The sequence below is a fragment of the Taudactylus pleione genome, unplaced genomic scaffold, assembly GCF_031769625.1.
Source record: "Taudactylus pleione unplaced genomic scaffold, aTauple2 ptg000229l, whole genome shotgun sequence".
NCBI lineage: Eukaryota > Metazoa > Chordata > Amphibia > Anura > Myobatrachidae > Taudactylus > Taudactylus pleione.
In genome coordinates this window covers 3,056,451-3,079,574 of record NW_028284631.1, presented here as the reverse complement: position 1 = coordinate 3,079,574, position 23,124 = coordinate 3,056,451, and the positions used below count along the sequence as shown (strand labels likewise).

The following is a 23,124-nucleotide window of genomic DNA, read 5'->3' as shown; positions in this document are numbered from 1 at the left end:
TGGCAATATATGTTGTACTATAAGATGATTGTTTGATATATGTACCAAAAACGATCTACAAAATAACTTGGTTACCTGGGACAACATATTATGTATTAACAATTTATTTTGATATACATGCCTAAAAATATTTTTGACATAGCACTTGCACTTTAAGCATTGGGAGATATTCTCGCCCATATACTGAATAATATTGGAGAATTATGCTCTACATATTCTGTTATAGTAAATGTACAGTATATGTGTTTTTGTTGAATAACAAAGATAATACTGATAGGGCCTCTCGGTGTATCTATCCTTCACCAGAGAGATAGAAACATAAAATATAATAAAAATTATGTTTTGAAATTTAAAATGATAAATAAGAGTGCCCCCTAAAAAGAGTTTTTTTGCTATTGTTTTGCTTCTTGTCAAAACTCGCCTATCCAGTCCAGGTACAAGCCCTGGGGAGCACCACCAACACACCACATATCTTTCGGATATTATCCAAATAAATATTCCCACTGTTGTTGGTATACAATGTTTGTAATATTATTATTTACTAAATATTAAGTCTTGTACAGGATCACTCATTCTTTTTGTTATCATTTCTTGGTTTCCAAGAATGCTTCTCTACAGTCTTCTGACTATTTCCAACATGCATTCTTTTATAGGTAATGTACATTCAGCGGGTGCAAAACTGGGGAGATGTCTGGCAAGAATTTATGGTAGTAAATAAGTGAATAAGGGGTCTATGTACTAAGCCTTGTAGGGAAATAAAGTGGATGGAGACAAACAACCAACCAATCAGCTCCTGTCACTTTACAGGCTGTGTTTGGAAAATTACAGTTAGGAGCTTATGAGTTGGTACTTTATCTCTGTTCACTTTATCTCTCTCCCAGGCTTAGTACATAGACTACAAAGTACCAACCAAATAGCTCCTGTCATTTTTCTAGCACAGCCTGTATAGTGAAAGGAGCTGATTGGTTGGAACTTTGTCTCCATCCACTTTATCTCTATCCAAGTGCCCAGAGTCTACTGCTGCGGCGTTGCTGCGGCGTTGCTGCGGCGCTGCGCTCAGTGTGCAGCAGGTCGCCGGAGAGAGACAGTTAGGAGCTGATTGGTTGGTACTTTATGGTATATGTACTAATCCTTGGAGAGAGATTAAGTGGACAGAGATAAAGTACCAAACTAATCAGCTCCTAACTGTCATTTTTCAAACACAGCCTATAAAGTGACAGTTAGGAGCTGATTAGTTGGTACTTTATCTCCAATCACTTTATCTTTCTTTAAGGCTTAGTATATAGGGCTTTATATCTCCATCCACTTTATTTCTCTCCAAGGCTTAGTATATAGATCCCTAAGTATGATCTGAGCTGTCACTGACTATGGCAGAGATACAGGCAACACAGCCTCTATTTTGTCATCTGATTTGTGTTGCACCTCGTTGTCGATCACATGTCCACAGTACAATATTTGATCTTTGAAAAATCCACACTTGTCTCCATTGGGTGAATTCAATATTTTTTTTGTGCGTCAAAATGAATATGCGCCCGACGGAGCTATTACATTTTTCCGGCAGATGCAGCCCATTACTTAACGTGTTTCTTGCACTCAAACGTGTTTCTTGCATAAAGCAGCTAAACCCGTCTAACCTATTGGGTGCCCAAAACGGCGAATTTCCGCACATTTCTGCTTGCCACCACAGGAGGGTGTGAGCAGAAATCTGGGTGCCCGTGGCACTCATGCCCGATCAGAGCATACTATTGAATAGCTCCATTAAAACAATTGATGCCCCTCCAAAGTGTTTATTCTGAGTTGGAAAAATGCAGAAAGCAAGTAACTGCACCTGGGCAAACTGTGCTGCAATGCAGGGGGTGCAAATGGCATAGAGTCACCTGGTTATACAGTTGTGCCTATCAATTCTATTGATCATGACATGCTGGCCTGGGCTTATTTATCCCCTGCTGCTCTGTCCTTGTCCCTGGGACTTTTAGCTCTTTCTAATGTACATGAATTATACTTCCAGTTCATATACTTGGCTTACTATTACTATTAATAATACTTTACTATTTCACATTGTTTTTTCAAGGAGACAAAATGAGTAAAGAGAAGAAGCAGGAAGATGATGACTGTCTTCTTGTTGGTGATAATGATATGAGAGACACAAGGGTAAGTAATCACATAAGTCATGGGATGGGAGCTGTTTCTCTCTGCCCATTCTGATGTATTTATACCATACTTGCCTACCCCCCTGGAAGTCGCGTCAGGCTCCCGAGTTTTCGGGTAACCTCCCGCACCCCCGGAAGGGTAGGCACTTCTCCAGCATTCTGCCCACTTCCTAGTGAAGTGGGCAGAATGGGGAGAATATTACCATGTATCGGTGGGTCCGCGCATTGGAGGCGGGGCCTAATGACGTGATTCTGATATTCTCTTGTAAATATCCGTCGGTCGCGGGTAATTCACGCAAGGGGTGGGACTTGATGAAGCGATCCGGCCAGTCCAGCCCGCAACTCCGCCCACCTGCTTCTCCTCCCCAGGCTTCTCCCTGGGAGGAGAGATCTAAAGTCGGCAACCCTGATTTATACTAATGCAACAACAATTTACAGTCATCTGGTAACGCAGGGGGGGGGGGGTACTGTTTGCCTGGAACCCCCCAGCCCACACCATGACCACAATAGAAATAGTATACTGTATAATACAATTTTACTAGTGCCTCATGTTCTCCTCAGTATCACAAATGAAATAATTAGCACCACATGTATCAGCCACTAACGAATACACCCTTACACCAACTAGGAGATCTGGAAAACATGCACTGTTAGGGGGGCACTGCTATAGACCGTCTCTAGGGTTAATTATTAATACTGTTTTCCACTCATAAGGAGACCAATATGTACATCTCTGTCCACGGCAGTTCTAGGCTCTTTTGCTGCTCCCCCAGACTCCCGTTTTGCTCCCATGCCCTGGAATGGTGCCCACATGTGAAATAAAGAACATTCAGCTCAGGCAGGATGGCCCTACTGCTGCATCTAATGGCTTACTGTGATCCCTGGCCCTGTATATGGTAGAATTATGACATACACTACACTTTGTATGATGCATATTAAAACTGGTTAAATGCTAATTATGTCCTATTCATAGATTGGCCACACTCACTCTAAAATCAAACTCTGGAAACCCCCCTCATGAAATCCTGCGTTTGCCACTGGGTAATCTAATCTTTGGCATCCCACAATATATTTAACAACTAGGATTTACATTGTCCCATGTGTGTGTTTGAGAAGATTTTAAAAAGAAAACCAATAGTACACTGAGTTATAGGAAGGCCACATGTGTGGAGAAGGGGGGGGTTCTTGCTAAATTCAAAGTGTTTAGCTTGCAGATATAGAACAATTTGGGAATAGTAAGTGTACATATTTTTAAGTTCTTAAAAGGAATTAAGTCAGGATCAAATATATTATGGATTGCTGCAACTCACCTTTTCCTTTATGTAGATATGCTGAGAGATGGTACAAAATCTGGGTCGCCATATGGTGGTAAATATTTGGTAATTTGAGGGTTAACTTTTGTCAGAGGTTCCCAAACTTTTGAATCACGGCACCCTAGAGTATCAGCATTGTTTTTACGGCACCCCTAAGCCAAATGTTTGTCATTGAGAAATTCTGAAAACAATTTAGTGAAGTAGTAAAGTGAAGTAAATTGTGCTGGGATGATCAGTCCCACATGGAAACCATAAAACAACAATATGGCATATATGTATATATATTCAGGAATTACACATGGAATGATTTCATGTAGAATACCACATTTAGCCAAATATATCTCTTGTGCACATAAAAGATTATTTACCACTCCCAGAGGGAGGTTAGAGTGTGATATCTGTAAGAGGGCTACCGGGGAGTGGGAAGAGAACAAGGCTTTCTCCCAAAACAAATTAGTAAAATGACAATAACCAAAAGACCAGTCCGAATTATATCAGAAAGCTGCCGCTTGAGAGAATGTCATTATGAAAGGTAGACCTAGGCAACCTCTATTCTTGGGTTGAATTAATCTGCGCCAAACTATCCTTGGCTTCCTGTTATTCCATACAAATTGTTTGAAAGCTTTAGTACATGTTGCAGTATCAAGTATAGATAAAAAGGGGAAGCATTTGGAGAGGATAGACTAGTTTAGGGAACAATTCACTTTTGAGGACAGCTATTCTTCCCATTAAAGATAAAGGAATAGACATCCAGGGTTGTAGGGTACAAGAGGGTGTAATGTTAATACCAAGAATATTTACAAATGGGAGATAGCTATATGAAAATGGGAAGAAAGAAAAGGGCACTGGAGCAGCTGGTCAGGCCGTGCAAAATTATAACCCTTGATTTTTGTAAGTTGGTCTCATATCCAGGAAAGGAGCTGAAATCGAGGTGGTTGGGTGGGATACAAGCAAAAGCACATCATCCACAAATAATGACAGTATTAGATGTATCTTGTTTACACTAATACCATGATAATGGATCTTATACTGCAACGATACAGCTAAGAGTTCTAATACTGGGGCAAATAGTAGAAGGGACAAGGGACATCCCTGGCGGGTGCCTCTCTGGATGGTGAAAGAAGCAGAGATAAAGTTATTTGTTACTATACGAGAAGAAGCAGCTGAGTTCAACACTTGGAGAGTGACAATCTGGGAATGGGAGTCAAATTTAGTTAAAGTCTCACAAAGATGATCCCAAACGACTAAGGTAAACGCTTTTTCAGGGTCAAGTGATAAAAGATTTGAAGAGTCGAGTGGATGAAGGTGTGTAAAGCCGGGTACACACTGGACGATATGCTCTATATCGTCAACGACATAGTCAAATTTGAGCTGCTTGTCCAGATGACAGGAGACACCGTTAACGACCCGCGGGAGCATGCATCATTCATCGCATAGTGCGTACACACTGGACGATTTGAATGATATATCGTTCAAAGATGTCGTTATCGTTTAAAAATATCGCCCAGTGTGTATGGGGCTAATCAGTTTTCCTGAAAAATTACTTATTTTTTAATGGATGAAGGTGTTATGACTTAGGGATCATAGTAACAATGTTATATTAAATGCTGGTCGTCTATGTACTAATATATTTTGTGGATAAAAGTGCTATGTCCAATTCTTAAGTCAGTTTTTAGTGGATAATTTATCTTTAACTCTAAATATCTGCTTCTTCTAGACATAACATAACCTCTTCATCTACTCGCCTCTTCAATTGAAGGTGTTGTAAAAGTTCTAATACTTTATGTATGTTGGACACTGAACTGTTGTCCCAAGCAGTATGGTCTTGATGCACCAATGGAGGAACTATTTGTTTTAAAGCGGCCAGCTATTATTTTAGTAAAAGTTGTAGTCCATATTCAGTATAGGACGATAAGAAGCACGTAAAGTGGGGTCTCTGCCCGGTTTAGGTAATACTTTAATAATGGCTTCATTAATATGACCAGGGAGAGGAGAACCAGTAAAAATAGAGTTGTAAAACATGTTAAAGGTTTTGCTATAGAAGATTTAAGGATTTTATAAAATTCCCCAGACAGGCCATCTGTACCAGGGGACTTACCAGGCTATAGACCATTAATGACCATTATGGTTATAGTGTGATGATTTGATCATCTGTCACTCAGGGTAGTGAAACAGTATGCCATAAAGATGTCAACTGGGTCTTGGGAGCAGAGTTTAGAGTTGTGGAGGATAGCAAGTATGGTAGAACCATCATATTGGTGAGAACCGCTACCATCAGTGAGAGCTAGGATAGCTGAACTAGAGCGATCTCCTTGTAGCCAATTAAGAGAGGAGTTTGCCAGTTTTGTCACCCACCTATTGCACCAAAGCATCAAATCGAATCCAGCTTTCTTCCTATTTTGCCTTTGCTGAAACAGAGGGTGAACTACGAAGTTCCTCATAAGCCAAAGTCAAATCAGCCTGAGCCGAATAGAGCTTTTCAGATTGGTGTTTTCATAGTGAGTAGTGTAGGAAATACTCTAAGGACACCTTTAGCAGTTTTGTAGTGTAAACAGAAGACATCGATGTTAAGAATTAGAAAGGGTATAGTAATAATAAGAGGATTGCAGCATATATTTACATTTAGTGGAGGAGGCTAAATAAGAGATACAGGTATGAGGGGAAACGCCAATGTTGGAAGATGCCTACAGAGAGTGTGGGGAGAGAGTGTTTAGTAGAGATCAATCCAATTCAGAGAATGATCTGTAAGGCCTAAAGTTTCAACCACAGAGGAAGGGGCACTGGTTGCTAAGGAATTAGAAACTAAAATGTAATGTATCCTAGATTATGATTTATGTAGTGCCGAATAAAATGTAAATTCCTTATCAAGAGGGTGGTGAAGATGCCAAAGGTCTGTAAGATGTAAGCGTCAATGAGATATTTCGCCCTTGCCCTGCGTTGTGTATGTAAGCAATGTGAGGAGGGCTGTCGATCCGTAAAGTGAGAAGCTGCAACATTATAGTCACCTCCCAGCACTACAGGTATATCAAGTAGATAAAGCATTACAGCAATTATATAAAAAAGGATTTTCAATAAACAGCTTGGATATAAATGATATAAAAAATATAAGGGACTTAGCGAAGTAAACTAAAGTAAAAGCTTTAAGTAAAATATATCATCCACCTGGGTCAGATATTTGCTGTATAACAGTAAAAGGGAAGCCTTTTCCAGCTAACATGGCAACACTGCGGGATTTGTAATTATGCGCCCTATTTATTAATGAAATACCAGCGGCATTTTTTCATTTAGTGTTGCTGTGATACAAATGAAACTGCCAATGGTATTTATCAGGGCTCCTGTATAATGCGCATGTGCGACGGTCTATCTGTGCATGTGAATGACACTTTCAGGGCCGGCTTGAGGCACGTTTCGACTAGTACGGCCGAACAGGGGCCCCACCCCATAGAGAGTGCACCCCTCCCAACCATCCCGATTTCAGCGGGACAGTCCCTGGGCACTACCCCGCCGCGGCTGTGCCAGACCCTGGAAAAGCTGAACATATGCTGCACGCATGTACGCGGCATTCATTTAGTGCAGGAAAAGAGCTGGGGGCAGCCCTGCTACTGAAGGAGGGCTGGGCTCGCCCCCAGCCTGACATTAAATGGAAGGCGTGCCATACAGACACGCCCCCAAATACCGTCATTCAGGGGATGTGGCCTATGGTAATTAGGCCACACCCCTTTTTCGGTCGCTGCTCGCAGGGTTGATGGGCGCCTCGTTCTGCACATGATGCGGCTCCTACTGGAGCCAGCCCTGGACACTTTCACCCGGCGGAAACCCAGCAGTGTCTGGAAGGCTTACCTGAAGATGGAAGGGGTCTCCATTTCCATCAATGGAGACCGCATCACTTTTGCCATCTAAAGACGATGCTGTGACAAACATCGGTAATCTTAGATTACCACTGTTTGTTGAATACCGAAAGGATGACATAACCCCTTTAGCGGGCGCTAAAGGAGTTATGCATCGTTAATAAATGGGGTCCTATATGAGGAAAACGCAACCACCTGTTGCTTGAGCATGGAGAGTTTAAGGTGTCCAGCAGCAGTGAGATACGTTCCTTGTAAACAATACTGTATATGTCAGCACGCTTTAAATTCAGGTAGGAAATAATTTTACGTTGTTTTCCTAGATAATTGATACCCTGGACATTTCAGGAACAAATCCTAATGTTAGGTATATGAAAGGTGGAGAGTGAAAAACTGAGCAGAGATCTGACCCATATACAGGGCATCAAGTGAGGGGGGGACCACATAATTGTTCCATTGCTGAGTTTTGGAGATAACTCCTCTTTGGGTTTTTTGGAGAGCAAAATTTATATGGGGGCCCCAAACTATTTTAAGTGCTTAAGAAAGGATCGCCCCCCTCACACCCCCTAGTGACACCACTGGCAGCACCAAAAATCTTACCATAATTGTGACAATAATCATAAGTTATAACAACAAGATGGGCAGGGGGACTGCCCACCAAATCATCTAAATGCACAACTTGAACAGAAAGACAATAGTAACAATAGCAACAAAACAAGGATACCTTACCCAAAATAGATCAATGTGATTTCAGTATTTGGTAATAGAAAAAAAAAAACTAAAGTAATATAACTTTTAAAGACATGAAAAATCATACTAATTAGGGTATAAATCAACTCACAGTACGTAATTATCAGAGGCAAAATATATAGCATAGAAACAATTAAACATAACCAATAAGGGTAGAGTTGGCAAACACTCTGAGAGAGCATGTTAGTTATTATTATTATTATCATTTATTTATATGGCGCCACAAGTGTTCCGCAGCGCCTTACAAAGTACATAATCAAAAAAGTGACTAACAGTACAATACAAATACAATGGAGGACAAGGACAGGTATAATATACATTGCTACATTGGTGACCATAACACCCAAATAAGCAACAGAGCATAAGCAACCAAGTGTTAGGTGCCCTAGTGGGGAGTAAGAAGTAGATGAAAATAAGGTAAAGAGAAGCACAAGAGGGTAGAGGGCCCTGCTCGCAAAAGCTTACATTCTAAAGGGGAAGTGCAGACTAACAGGCGTGACACAGATGGGGTAGACAGGGAGGAGGGAGCATGGAGTAGTGGGTTAGGATGAGAGCTGGAAGGCTTTGATGAAGTAGTGGGTCTTGAGAGCTCGTTTGAAGGATTGTAGAGAGGTGGAGAGTCTGATGGGGAGAGGGAGAGCATTCCAAAGGTGGGGAGCAGCATGGGTAAATTCTTGGAGGCGGGAGTGGGAGAAAGTAATCAGTTGGCATGAGAAGCGGCATGCATTTGTTGAATGAAGAGGGTGGGCAGGAGAGTGAAGCGAGATGAGGTCAGAGATGTAAGTGGGAGAGGAATGTGTCAGGGCTTTGTAAGCGAGTGTGAGAACCTTGAATTGGGTTCTGAAGGGGAAAGGGAGCCAGTGGAGGGCTTGTAGGAGAGGGGAGGCAAATCTAGAGTGTTTGGAGAGAAAGATGAGTCAAGTGGCAGCATTGAGGACAGACTGGAGAGGAGAGAGAAGGGAGTTGGGTAGGCCAGAAAGGAGGAGGTTACAGTATACACTCACTGGTCATCACTGGAGATGACCAGTGAGTGTATAAGTAGCATCCTGGGTGAGAAAGGGTCTGATCCTGGAGATATTTTTGAGATGGAAACGACAGGACTGTGAGAAGTTCTGGATATGCTGTTTGAAGGAGAGGGAGGAGTCTAGGATAACTCTAAGACAGTGCACTTTGGGGCTAGAGGAGATAGTTGTGCCATCAATTGATAGAGAAATAGTGGGAAGTGAGTTTATGTGGGAGGATGGGAAGATGACCATCTCAGTCTCAGACATATTAAGTTTATGTTCTGGGACATCCAGGAAGATTTAGCAGAGAGACAGTTGGAGATACGAGTGAGGAGAGAGGGGAAGAGGTCAGGGGAGGAAAAGTAGATCTGAGTATCATCAGCATAGAGATGATAATGGAGGTCAAAAGAGCTGATGAGTTCACCTAGAGAGGATGTATAGAGGTAAAATAGGAGTGAGAAGGTGATGGTCAGAGAGGGGGAATGGGTAGTTGGTGTAATCAGAAATATCACAACAGTGAGTGAAGACCAGATCAAGCTAATGCCCACTCACATGGAAGGGTGTGAAGGTCCATTGGGAGAGACCAAATGAAGATGTGAGGGTAAGGAGTTTGGAAGCAGAGGATTCAATGGGGATATCAATTGGAATATTGAAGTCACCTAGGATAATGCAGGGCAGGTCTAAGGAGAGAAAGTGAGGGAGCCAGGAGGCAAAGTTGTCAAGGCATTTGGAGGAAGGACCAGGGGGATAGTAAATGACAGCTACTCATAGGTGTACTGGTTGGAAGAGGCATATAGCATGAACCTCAAATGTAGAGAATTTAAGGGATGGTTCAGAGGGTATGATTTGGTAGAAGTTAGCAGGGGATAGAAGGACCCCAGCGCTACCACCATGGCGACCCCGGGGCCGGGGAGTGTTAGAGAGGGTGAGGTCCCCAGAGGAGAGAGCTACAGGAGAAGTGGTGTCAGAGGGTGAAATCCAGGTTTCAGTAATGGCTAGGAGGTACAAGTTGTTGGAGATGAAAACATCATGGGTGGGAATTGCAGACCGATCTGGCATTCCAGAGGGCACAAGTGTTTGTGGGAGAGATGTGAATGAGATTATCAGGATTGCTGTAACGAGTATGTGAGATTAATTTTGGGTGACGAAGATGAATAGAGTGGAGAGATTGTGAGGGCATCAGTGCTGGGAAGGGAAACTTTAGGTGGTGGGTAGGGAGGTAGTTTAATGAGATGTGGATGGAGGTGGGATGAGGTGACATGGAGAGAAGTGTTGGAGGAGGGATTAGCAGTGGGGTAGTAGGACCATGGTGGGGTAGAAGAAAACGAAAGTGTAGTAGTGGGAGAGGAGAGAGAGGAAGGCAGACAGAAGAGGGAAGATAAGGGAAGGAGGAGGTGGAGGAGACAAGGGGAAAGCATAGAGGTAGGAAAAGGGGGCAAAGCAGAGGATTAGGTAGACACTGAGTAAAGGGGGAAGTGGAAGAAAACCAGGTCATGGTGTGGCTGAGGTGAATAGGGTAAGGAAACTTGGAAGAAGGAATAAAGTATGAATGTGAGTGAAAGTCCAGGAGATTTGCAGAAAAGCAAGTGAGAATACAGTGGTGAAAAGGTGTCTGCACAATAATAAAAGTTTATAATTGAGGGGAGTAAAAGTGGAGATTTAATGGGTGGAGAATTTGAATGTTAAAGTAGATTGTGTTAGAAGATAGAAGACAAAGGACTAAGGTAATAAGACATTATTTCTAGGAGGAAAACTGAATTTGGCATGGAATACAGTAAACTTTGAGGTTTTCGTGAGACCAGAAAGCTAGCACAGAGATTAGCAAGTAAAGTATTAAATTCTTACAATGAGCAAACAGAGTCCAGTAATTATTGCCCTGGTAATGTTGACATCCGGTGCTTGTAGTTGGGATTTTGAACTCACATGTCTTGAGACTTTGTCCAAATGTTGTTTTGATATCTGTTGGGTTCGGAGGTGGGGTGTAATACTTCTGCTTGACTTCTGTTTAACGCTGGAATGATGCCAAAATTATGTTTAAAATTCACCTTTAAATTTTGCACTTCTTTATTTAGCACTACAGCCAGGCTCTACAGCCTGATAGAGGCAGTTAGATCCGCTCACACCCTCCATGGATTTTTCCTCCAAAAAGGATGTAGCATCCTCAGCTGAAGTGAGTCTTAACAGTTTGATTTTGGAGTGTCCAGATGGTGGTTATCTGTGTTGGCATTTAAGGAGAAGAGGTCGATAGATTTATGCATATTCCATCCTGGCTGTCAGCATCAATACGAAAATATGATCAGGTGTAAATACTGTACCTAGAATGTTTTTTTAAGAAGAATAAAAATTCATAAGTCATATTAAAAATCAGACTTGTGAGCCTTTTTGTTGTGAGTGTCTGGAGGCTATATAACTCCTGTGTCAGATTGCCCCCTCACCTTCTCCCCACCAACCTGAGGAGTCTCACATCATTGCAATTGTACTTATTATAAGATACTATAAGATACTCAAGTTTGCACAAACATATCTGACCTCAATTCATAGAATCTTGTCTGAGATAATGTTTAAAAGGACTCTCATGTTTGTATCCTAAACAGGCAAAGAATTATTACCTTCTAATATTTCAGGCATTGAAAACTGGGTTTCTAAGATAGCCACCCATGGCTAATTTGCATTAATATTATTCCATACTTGCCTATATTCTAAACCCCTCCCCGGGGATTAGCCCCGGAGATGAGATTCTGTGACATCTTCAGGGGGCAGGGCCAGACTGTATACATCATTAGGCCCCAATTCGCGGGACCGCGTCATTTTAGCCCCACCCCCTACTTGCGGACCCGAAAATTCCCCCGTAAGATCTCCCCATCCTGCCCACTTCACTATGAAGTTGGCGGGATGTGGGAGATATGCCTACTCTTCTGGGGGTGCGGGGGGGTTACCAGAAAAATCGGGAGCTTTCCGAGACTTCCGGGAGAGTAGGCATGTATGATTTATACTGAATTGACTAGTGAATTAAAAAAAAGCTGGCCAGTGATTGGGGAATTAGCTGCCTAAAATGCCATGTTGAGAGAAAGCATATTTAATTCCTAGAAGTCAGTTTTCATATTGATGAGGGACCCTGCAGAAACCAGACTTTGGGGCTGATTCTGAGTTGTGAGCAAAGCAAAAAAGAGCAAGTAACTTTGCAGCTTGGTAAAAGCAGGTGGGGCAGGTGTAAAATGTGCAGAGAGATTTAGATGTGGGAGCAGTGTGTCCAAACTGAGATTAAATTATAGTGTAAAAGTAAAGCTGTCCATCATTTGTGGGCTAAATGCAAAAGAAGCCAATATTTTGCACCCCTTGCAAATTCTTATTTTATTATTATCCTTTATTTATGTTGTGCCACAAGTGTTCCACAGCGCATTACACAGTACATAAATAAGTGAACAAGACACCAGTGACTTACAGTACAATACAATGCAGGACAAGGACAAGGTTTATATACAGTGCCGCATTAGCAATCATAACACTCAAATAAGCAACAGAGCGTAAGCAACCAAGTGACAGGTGCCCTAGTGGGGAGTGACGAGTAGATGAAAGTATAAGTAAGGAGAAGCACAGGAGGGTAGACTTTGATGAAGTAGTGGGTCTTTAGAACACGTTTGAAAATTTGTAGAGAGTCTGATGGGGAGAGGGAGAGAGTTCCAAAGGTAGGGAGCAGCACAGGCAAATGTGGGAATGTGAAGGGAGATTAGTTCAGAACTGTGAATGGGTGAGGGCTTTGTAAGTGAGTGTAAGAACCTTGAATTGGCTTCTGAAGGGGAAGGGGAGCCAGGGAAGGGCTTGTAGGATAGGGGAGGTAGATGTAGAACGTTTGGAGAAGAAAATGAGCTGAGCAGCAGCATTGAGGACAGATTGGAGTGGAGAGATGTTGAAGTAATGGAGGTCAGATAGGAGGAGGTTACAGTAGTCTAATCTGGAGATGATGATTGAGTGGATGAGGGTTTTAGTAGCATCCTGGCTGAGAAAGGGTCTGATCTTGGAAATATTTTTGAGATGGAAACAGCAGGACTGTGAGGGGAGATGAATCTGTGGTTTGAAGGAAAGGGAGGAGTCCAGGATAACTCCAAGACACTTTGGGGCTAGAGGAAATAGTTGTGTCTTCAATTGATAAAGAAATTGTGGTAAGTGAGGTTATTCGGGAGGGTGGGAAAATTATCAGCTCAGTCTTAGATATATTAAGTTTAAGAAAGCGCTGGGACATCCAGGGAGAGATAGCAGAGAGACAGTTGAAGATACGAGTTAGGAGAGAGACAAAGATGTCAGGGGAGGAATGTTAGACCTGAGTATCATCAGCATAGAGATGATATTGGAGGTAAAAAGAGCTGATGAGTTCATCTGGACGTGTAGAGGGAGAATAGAACAAAACCTTCGGGAACACCTACTTTAAGTGGAAGTGGGGGGGGTCATTAGATGAGACAGAGAAGGAACATCCAGAGAGGTAGAAGGACAGCCAGGAGAGGGCAGTGTGACGTCGACCAAGGGAGTGAAGAATTTGCAGGAGAAGAGGATGGTCCACTGTGTCAAAAGGAGCAGAGGTTGAGGTGAATGAGCATAGACTAATGGCTTGGACTGGGTAGCAAGGAGGTCATTGTTGAATTTTGTGAGGGCAGTTTCAGTGGAGTGGAGAGAATGGAAGGCAAACTGAAAATGGTCAAGGAGGGAATGAGAGGAGAGAAAGGCAGTTGTAAGCAATACACTCAAGGAGTTTCTAGCGAAAAGGGAGGAGAGAGATGGGTCGGTAGTTGGAGAGAGTGTTAGGATCAAAGGTTTTTTAAGAATGGGGAGACGGCATGTTTGATTGCAGAAGGGATAGTGCTAGTTGAGAGGGAGAGATTGAGGAGGTGGGCTGGATGGAACAGGCAGAAGGAGAGAGGTAGCGGAGGAGATGGGAAGGGATAGGGTCAAGGGAGAAAGTGGAGGGGGGAGAGAACCAAATGAGGGCCATGACTTCCTCTCCAGATACAGCGGAGAAGAATGTCAGTTGATAAGATGGAGGGGTAGGGGTGGTCTGGGAAAGGAGGGGGTGGAATACTGAGGGTCTGGTGGGAAATTATGTCAGTATGGAGTCAGTTTTAGCTGTAAAGTAGGTGGCAAAGTCAAGGTCAGAGAGTGAGAAGGGGAGGCGAAGAGGAAGTGGGCAGAGGAGGGAGTTGAAGGTGGCGAAAGGGACACCGGGGTTTTTAGGATTGGGAGAAGATTAGGGTCCTAAAAAATTACTGTTTAGAGAGGGAAAGGGCAGCACTGTAGGATGTGAGCATAAATTTGAAATGTAGGAAGTCTGCCTTAGAGCCTGATTTTCTCCACTGTCGCTCGGTGGTGCGTGAACACTTTTGCATGTATCTAGTGCATTTGGAATGCCAGGGTTGAGGTGTGGATCTGCGGGGGTGAGTAGTGATTGCCAGGGAAACAGTGTCAAGAGCAGAAGTATGGGAGGCATTGTATAGGGAGGTGGCTAGTTCAGGGCAGGAGAGAGAGAGGATAGGGGAGAGAAGTGAGTGAAGCAGGGAGGATATGTTACGCTTAGTGATTATGGCAACATGGTTTGTTCCAGATACAAAGTTATTTGCTTTCTTTGTTTTGCTCCCAACTCTTGTGTGCTAATTTCTGTTTTATATCATTATTATTTCTGAGAAACTGTGCAATTTATATTTGTTTGTTATCACTGATTTTTGTACTTAAACATTGTAGATATTATTTCCATATTAAATAACAGAAAAATCAATAAGTTCAAGTCATGTGTTCCTATAAACTGAAATATCACATTTTAGCTTGTCATTTTTAATGTTACATAGCTGATGACAAAGAAAAGTGCTTGTGTCACATTATCTCTGATTAAAGTAAGATGTGGAAGTATATTGTAAAGTGAAGTATATGGGGTAGAGCTCTGAAAAACTCACTATGGGTGAGACCTTTATTTAAATCTTAGTGGTGGTGGAAAAGATAAGTGTGTGGTAAGAAAAAAGGTAGATTTTAATAATTCTTATGCTGCCCATCCACTACTAGATGCGGGGGCGACGGCACGATTACGACGCCGTCGTCTCCCGCGGAGTGAAGTGCATACACTGAAAGTTCAGACGTTCAGTGTATGCAGATCAATCATCCCCGAACATGACAACCTGACGGCGGTCGTCAGGTTGACCGTCATGTTCGGGCGATGATTGATGTTAAAAACGACCAGTGGGCGTGCGCATCGCTGGACGTTTTTAACATTTTACTGCCTGATTTGCGGCAATTAACAAGCGATTGAGCGATAACAACGTTCGTTATAGCTCAATCGCTACGTTTAATCGCCTAGTGGATGGGCAGCATTAGACAGCCTAGATGGTTGTTGGCCCTTTGTCTCAAGTCTCAGGTGAAAGTCAGTTATGACACTAGGTAAGCCAAGTTGTCCCCACTGACAAATATTATAGTTTAATTCTCTGCATAGGCCCTGAATTGCCTCTAGGTCCCTTTAATCTTTAATCTCATTTTACAATGTCTTAATTTCTACATTGCACATTATAATTTCACATGTGGGAACTGTCAGTAGCCGGAGCCAATCAGCGGCCGCTCTACAGTCAGTGCGGCCGCTGATTGGCTGGCGGGACATGCAAACCCCGTGCAGTCCCGTCAGCTGGCATTCGGGAGGTATCAGTATGTGTGGCAACACACATACTGATACCCGGTGTGTGGATTGGTAAGATCGTTTTTTGTTTTACAAAGGCCATGGATTACTGCGGAGACCAGCGCCAGGATATTGGTGAGTATGAAATCTTTTTTTGCAGGGCCAGTCAATACGGAATCTACTGGAGAAGGGGATAGAAACATCTGGTATAGGTAAGTATGTGTGAATGTGTTTGTGTAATAAAGTTATACGGTGTGTGTGTTTTGTCTCTCTTTAACTATTTATTTTACAGTGGGGATACAGGTGCCGCCCGTCTGCTGGCACTTGTAGTTACACAAGTGCCAAAGGGCAGCATGCTGGCACCTGTAGTCCCACTGTAAAATACAATAGTTTAATTATATTTCCCCACTTCATTACCCCCATACCCAACGCTCCAGGGGTGCGGGGAAGAGCCCCAGGCTTCTGACCAAGCCTGGGGTAAGGGAGAGGGGGGACCCCTTTTTGGGGTGGTCCCCACCTCCCCTGAGATCCCCGGCTTGGCCTGACCGGCTTAGGCTGATAATGCTTCGACCCGGAGCCCGGTGAAAGGGTCTCTGGGCTGTGGCATTACAGCCAGGCCATTTTGGGTCTGGTTCTGGTTTTTAAATACAGGGGGGACCCTACGCAATTTTTTTCCACCTATATTCATATTTACTGGTCCTGCAGCCTGGTGTTGGTTTCTAAAATACGGGGGAACCCTACACATTTTGTTCCCCGTCATCTTAGAAACCAGGAAAGGCTGGCAAGCCTGGGGCCGGTTAAGCTTTAGGGGAGGACCCTATGTCATTTTTTTTCTGATATTTAAATTTATTTTCTATATTTACAGGCAGAAACATACATGGATCACAGCGATCTGTGTATGTTTCTGCCAAACTCTCACCGGCAGGTGTATTTTTTTCACGAGTTTTTACAGGAGAGTTTGCCCATATCATGAGCGTTTCGAAACTCTCTCCTTGGTAAATTCCAGAATCCTATCTTCACCAGTGAAAAGGTTTTCAAGTTTTGCCGATGGTGAATTGAAGAGAGTTTGCTAACTCTCCAGTATTTTCCCATAGCAAAGGAGATCTCTCCCCCGAGTTTGACATTAATAAATTCGAGAGTGGGAAAAAATGGCCAAACTCTCCAGAGTTTGCAAACTCTCAACTTAGTAAATTTACCCCTAGGTGTGTTTATAATGTTCTACTTTTCTATACTCTTTTATCACTTTATTGTATGAATACAACTTTTCAGTGTGCTTTTTTATTATTGTATTTTATTAGAACAGTATATCTTCATAATATACATTCTTGACTATGACTGTGAAATTATCTGTCCAGCAGGTCTGGTCTATTAGTCATGGACCCCAGGAAGAGGAAGACAGAGTTAATTTTTTTAGTGATGGGAAAACACAGATTGGTAAATAATTGTCAAATAATTTTGAACTAGAATATAACTGACCTGTCCTCAAGTCTGATTCCTGTTTTCTACACTTCTATTACTTATTTTCCATTTCTGTATAGTCCTATTATTTAACACACACATTCTCCTCATATAGATAGGTACTTAAAACATAAATCATAACTATTTTCTTTTGGATCAAACCTTTTTAATGTATAACTGCTGTCACAAAATCCACTGTGTTGGAAGCAGTTAAACTTCCTGCTACTACGCGAAAAATATGTGCAATCATTTCTCATATCTTCCTCATGTTTTTTTTCCCTTTAATAATAATTCTCTATTTCTTTCCAATTCTATATTCATATCTATAACGGTGTCATCTCTCCATTCCTTCTTATAACCTGTTTCCCCTATATATAATCTGCATCTCTTCTTCACAAACTATTACTTGTCTCATATCTTTATTACTAATCTATAACTAATGTAATCTCTTCATTCCTATCTATAACCTGTGTAATCTCTTATTTCCTATTTATAACCTGTGTCATCACTTCATTCATATCTATAACCTATCATCACTTCATTACTATCAATGTGTGTCATCTCTTCATTCCTATCTGTAACCTATCTGTAACCTGACATCTCTTCATTCCTATCTATAACCTGACATCTCTTAATTCCTACCTATAACCTGTGCTCTTCATTCCTATCTATAATCCGTGTAATCTCTTAATTCCTATTTATAACCTGTGTCATCTCTTCATTCCTATCTATAACCTGACAACTCTTCATTCCTATCTATAACCTGACATCTCTTAATTCCTATCTATAACCTGTGCCATCTCTTCATTCCTATCTATAACCCGTGTAATCTCTTAATTCCTATCTATAACCTGTGTCATCTCTTCATTCCTATCTATAACCCGTTTAATCTCTTAATTCCTATCTATAACCTGTGTCATCTCTTCATTCCTATCTATAACCCGTGTAATCTCTTAATTCCTATCTATAACCTGTGTCATCTCTTCATTACCATCTATAACCTGTGTCATCACTTAATCCCTATCTATAAACTGTCATATCTTCTTTCCTATCTATAATTTGTGCCATCACTTCATTACTCTCTATAACCTGTCATCTTCTTATTCCAATTCTATAATCTGTGTCATCTCTTCATTCTTATCTATATCCTGGGCCATCACTTAATTCCTATCTATAACCTGCCATATCTTCTTTCCTATCTATAACTTGTGCCATCACTTCCTTACTCTATATAACCTTTCTTCTTTTTATTCCTAATCTATAAACTGTGTCGTCTCTTCATTCCTATCTATAACCTGTGTCATCACTTAATTCCTATCTATAAACTGTCATATCTTCTTTCCTATCTATAACTTGTGCCATCGCTTCATTACTCTCTATAACCTGCCATATCTTCTTTCCTATCTATAACTTGTGCCATCACTTCATTCCTATCTATAACCTGTGTCGTCTCTTCATTCCTATCTATAACCTCTGTCAACACTTAATGCATATCTATAAACTGTCATATCTTCTTTCCTATCTATAACTTGTGCCATCACTTCATTACTCTCTATAACCTGTGTCTTCTTTTTATTCCTAATCTATAACCTGTGTCGTCTCTTCATTCCTATCTATAACCTGTGTCATCACTTAATTCCTATCTATAAACTGTCATATCTTCTTTCCTATCTATAACTTGTGCCATCGCTTCATTACTCTCTATAACCTGCCATATCTTCTTTCCTATCTATAACTTGTGCCATCACTTCATTCCTATCTATAACCTGTGTCGTCTCTTCATTCCTATCTATAACCTCTGTCAACACTTAATGCATATCTATAAACTGTCATATCTTCTTTCCTATCTATAACTTGTGCCATCACTTCATTACTCTCTATAACCTGTGTCTTCTTTTTATTCCTAATCTATAACCTGTGTCGTCTCTTCATTCCTATCTATAACTTGTTTAAAATCTTCATTGTTATCTATAACCTGTGTCATCACTTCATTCATATCTATAATCTGTGCCTTCTTTTCATTCCTATCTATAACCTGTGTCATCTCCTTATTCCTATCTATAACTTGTGTCATATCTTTATTCCAAATATACAGTATAACCTGTGCTATAATTTAATTCCTATCTATAACCTGTGTCGTCACTTCATTACTCTCTATAACCTGTCATATCTTTATTCCTTACCTATATAACCTGTGTCATCTCTTCATTCCTATCTATATTATTATTATTATCCTTTATTTATATGGCGCCAAAAGGGTTCCACAACGCCTTACAAAGTACGTTAACAAGAAAACAGTTATTAACAGTTCAAACAATGCAGGACAAATATATGTTTTATAAACATTGCTGCATAACACTTAAATAAGCAGCAGGGTGTCAGCAATGTAGTGTTAGGTGCTGTTTGTAAATTAAAATATAAGTAACGGAAGGAGAAGGGGGCCCTGCTCGTGAGATCTTATATTCTAGAGGAGAGGGACAGACAAACAGGGGTGACACAGATGGGCTGGATTGTGAGGAAAGAACATGGAGTAATGGGTTAGGATGAGCGCTGGAAAACTTTGAGGAAGAAAGGCTTCTTGAGAGCCCATTTGAAGATTAGGAGCCAGGAAGTAAAGTTATCAAGGAATTTTGAGCTAAGGCCAGGGAGACGAATAAAGGTAGCTACTCGAAGAAGTTGGAAGAGGTGAATGTCATGATCATTGAATGGAAAGAATGAAATGGAGCGTTTAGAAGGTGAGAGTTGGTGGGAGTGACCAGACGATAGAAGTACCCCAACACCGTGGCAACCTCCAGGCCAGGGAGTGAGAAAGAATGTGAGGCCCCCAAAGAAGATATCTGAGGAGAAGTGGTGTCAGATGAGTAAATCCAGGATTTGGTGATAGCTAGGAGATTCAAGGAGTTGGAGATTAAGCTGTCATGGACAGAGTTAGGAGGAGAGAGAAGAAGGAGATTGTTAGGGTTGCTGTAGGGTGGGATTGAGATAGATTTAGAGCAGGGGGTTAAGGATAGTGTGAGTATGTGGTGGGCTTCAGAATGAGGAAGGGTGACAGCAGGTGGTGGGCAAGGAGGAGGTTTAGTGTGGTGTGGGTGGAGAAGAGGAGCGTTAACTTGGAGAAAAGGGAGGGTGCAGGGCTTAGTGGTGGATTAGCAGGACCATGGTGGGATTTTAGTAAATAATAATGGAGTTATAGGAGATACGGTGGAGAGTACTAGATGTGATGAAGGGAGACAGAGGAGGGGGAGGAGACTATGGAGGGTGGAAAAAGATGGGAGCTGGTGGTAGAGGAGAGAGTTATGTAACTGCTAAGTGAGGGGGGGATCTATAACCCGTGTCATAACTTCATTACTATCTATAACTAGTATCATCACTTAATTCCTAATGCATAACCTCTGTCATCTCTTTATTCCTATATATAACCTGTGTTATTTCTGCATTGTTATCTATAACCTGTCATCACTTCATTCCTATCTGTAACCTGTGTCATATCTTCATTGCTATCTATAACTAATGTCATAACTTCATTACTATCTATAATAGGTATCATCACTTTATTCCTAATCCATAAACTGGATTCCTCATTCCTATATACAACCTGTGTCATCTTTTCATTGCTATCTGTAACCTGTGTCGTATCTTCATTCCTATCTATAACTAATGTCATCACTTCATTCCAAATCCATAAACTGTCATCTCTTATGTAACCTGTGTTATCTCTTCATTCCAATCTATAACCTGTCATATGTTAATTCCTATATATAATCTGTGTCATCTCTGCATTACTATCTATAACATGTGTCATCTCTTCATTCCTATATATAAGCTTGTCATCTCTTCGTTCCTATCTATAACCTGTGTCATCTCTTCATTCCTATCTGTAACCTGTGTCATCACTTAATTCCTAATCCATAAACTGTCATCTCTTATATAACCTGTGTCATCTATGCATTCTTATCTATAACCTGTCATCTATTCTTCATTCCTATATATAACCTTTGTTATCCCTGCATTACTATCTATAACCTGTGTCAACTCTTCATTCTTATCTATAACCTATGTGTCATCCCTTCATTCCTATATATAACCTTTGTCATCTCTGCATTACTATCTATAACCTGTGTCATCTCTTCATTCCTATCTATAACCTGTCATCTCTTCATTCCTATCTATAACCTGTGTCATCTCTTCATTCCTATCTATAACCTGTGTCATCTCTTCATTCCTATCTGTAACCTGTGTCATCACTTAATTCCTAATCCATAACCTGTCATCTCTTATATAACCTGTGTCATCTATGCATTCATATATATATAACCTTTGTCATCTCTGCATTACTATCTATAACCTGTGTCATCTCTTCATTCCTATATGTAACCTGTGTCATCTCTTCTTTCCTATCTATAACCTGTGTCATCCCTTCATTCCTATATATAACCTGTGTCATCTCTGCATTGCTATGAATAACCTGTGTCATCTCTTCATTCCTATATATAACTGTGTCATCTCTGCATTCTTTTCTATAACCTGTGTCATCTCTTCATTCCTATATATAACTGTGTCATCTCTGCATTCTTATCTATAACCTGTCTCATCTCTTCATTACTATCTATAACCTGTGTCATCTCTTCATTCCTATGTATAACCTGTGTAATCTCTGCATTCCTATCTATAACCTGTCATCTATTCATTCATATATATAACCTGTCATCACTTCATTCCTATATATAACCTGTGTCATCTCTGCATTCCTATCTATAACCTGTCATCTATTCATTCATATATATAACCTGTCATCACTTCATTCCTATATATAACCTGTGTCATCTCTGCATTACTATCTATAACCTGTGTCATCTCTTCATTCCTATCTATAACTAATGTCATCTCTTCATTCCTATCTATAACTAATGTCATCTCTTCATTCCTATCTTAAACCTGTCACCTATACATTCCTATCTATATCCTGTGTCATCTCTTCATTCCTAGTTATAACTGTGTCATCTCTTCATCCCTATCTATAACCTGTCATCTCTTCATTCCTATCTATAACCTGTGTCATCTCTTCATTCCTATCTAAAACTAATGTCACCTCTTCAGTCCTATCTATAACCTGTGTCATCTCTTCATTCCTATCTATAACCTGTCATCTCTTCAATCCTATCTATAATCTGTGTCATCTCTTCATTCCTAATTATCACTGTGTCATCTCTGCATTCCTATATATAACCTGTGTCATCACTTCATTCCTATCTATAACCTGTGTCATCTCTTCATTGAGATTTAAGGTCCCAATCACTACATTGAGTGCTCTCTTTCCTTTTTCATGTGACCACAGATTTTGTATTGGTTTGGGAGACAAACAGCAATGCACAAGATGAAGATAAAAATGAAAGGAGGCAAAAATACTTTGAAAATCTGAAGATAAGCGGAGTTCTCCTGGAGCAGGTGAGATTCATAGAGATAAATCACTTATCTGCGGGCTGCAAGTTTTTTCCTATTTAGATGCTAAATTTAAAGCGGCAATACTTTAAATGGCAAAACCAACCTGGTCTAGCAGCTAAATAGCAGAAAACGCACGGCTGCTGCACCAGGCAGGCTGTTACATTTACCTCATACTCTTCAAGTCACATTGCAATATCCCAAGCCAGCCTTAAGGGGCCTATCCATTACCCGACTTTGTGAACAATCCGACCAAAAGCAGGAGGTTTTGGTTGCATTGTTCACAAAGTCGGGGAATGGATAGCCGGCAAGGACCAGTGATGCTCGTGCACGCTGGGTCCTTGTCGTCCCCGACTATCTGCTGAACATGCCCATCAACCTGACGACACTCGTCAGGTTCGGCATTTTCAGAGATAGGAGGTCGGGCTCGTTCATTGTATAACGTTCAGTGAATGCTGTTCAGTGCGGGCACCGCACCTCGGCGACCTGAAGGTCTGAACACTAGATGTTCAGACTGTCAGG

General features: G+C 41.3%; 1 protein-coding gene across 1 annotated transcript in view; it reads left to right on the top strand.

Moving 5' to 3' along the window:
* Positions 1-2,079: 2,079 nt before the first annotated feature.
* ANO7 (anoctamin 7) overlaps positions 2,080-23,124 on the top strand; it is a 202,114-nt gene continuing 181,069 nt past the window's right edge. The window contains exons 1-3 of the mRNA XM_088479281.1: positions 2,080-2,151; positions 17,064-17,139; positions 22,499-22,608. Coding sequence (XP_088335407.1) covers positions 2,080-2,151; positions 17,064-17,139; positions 22,499-22,608 — 258 coding nt within the window. The remainder of the gene's footprint in view (positions 2,152-17,063; positions 17,140-22,498; positions 22,609-23,124) is intronic.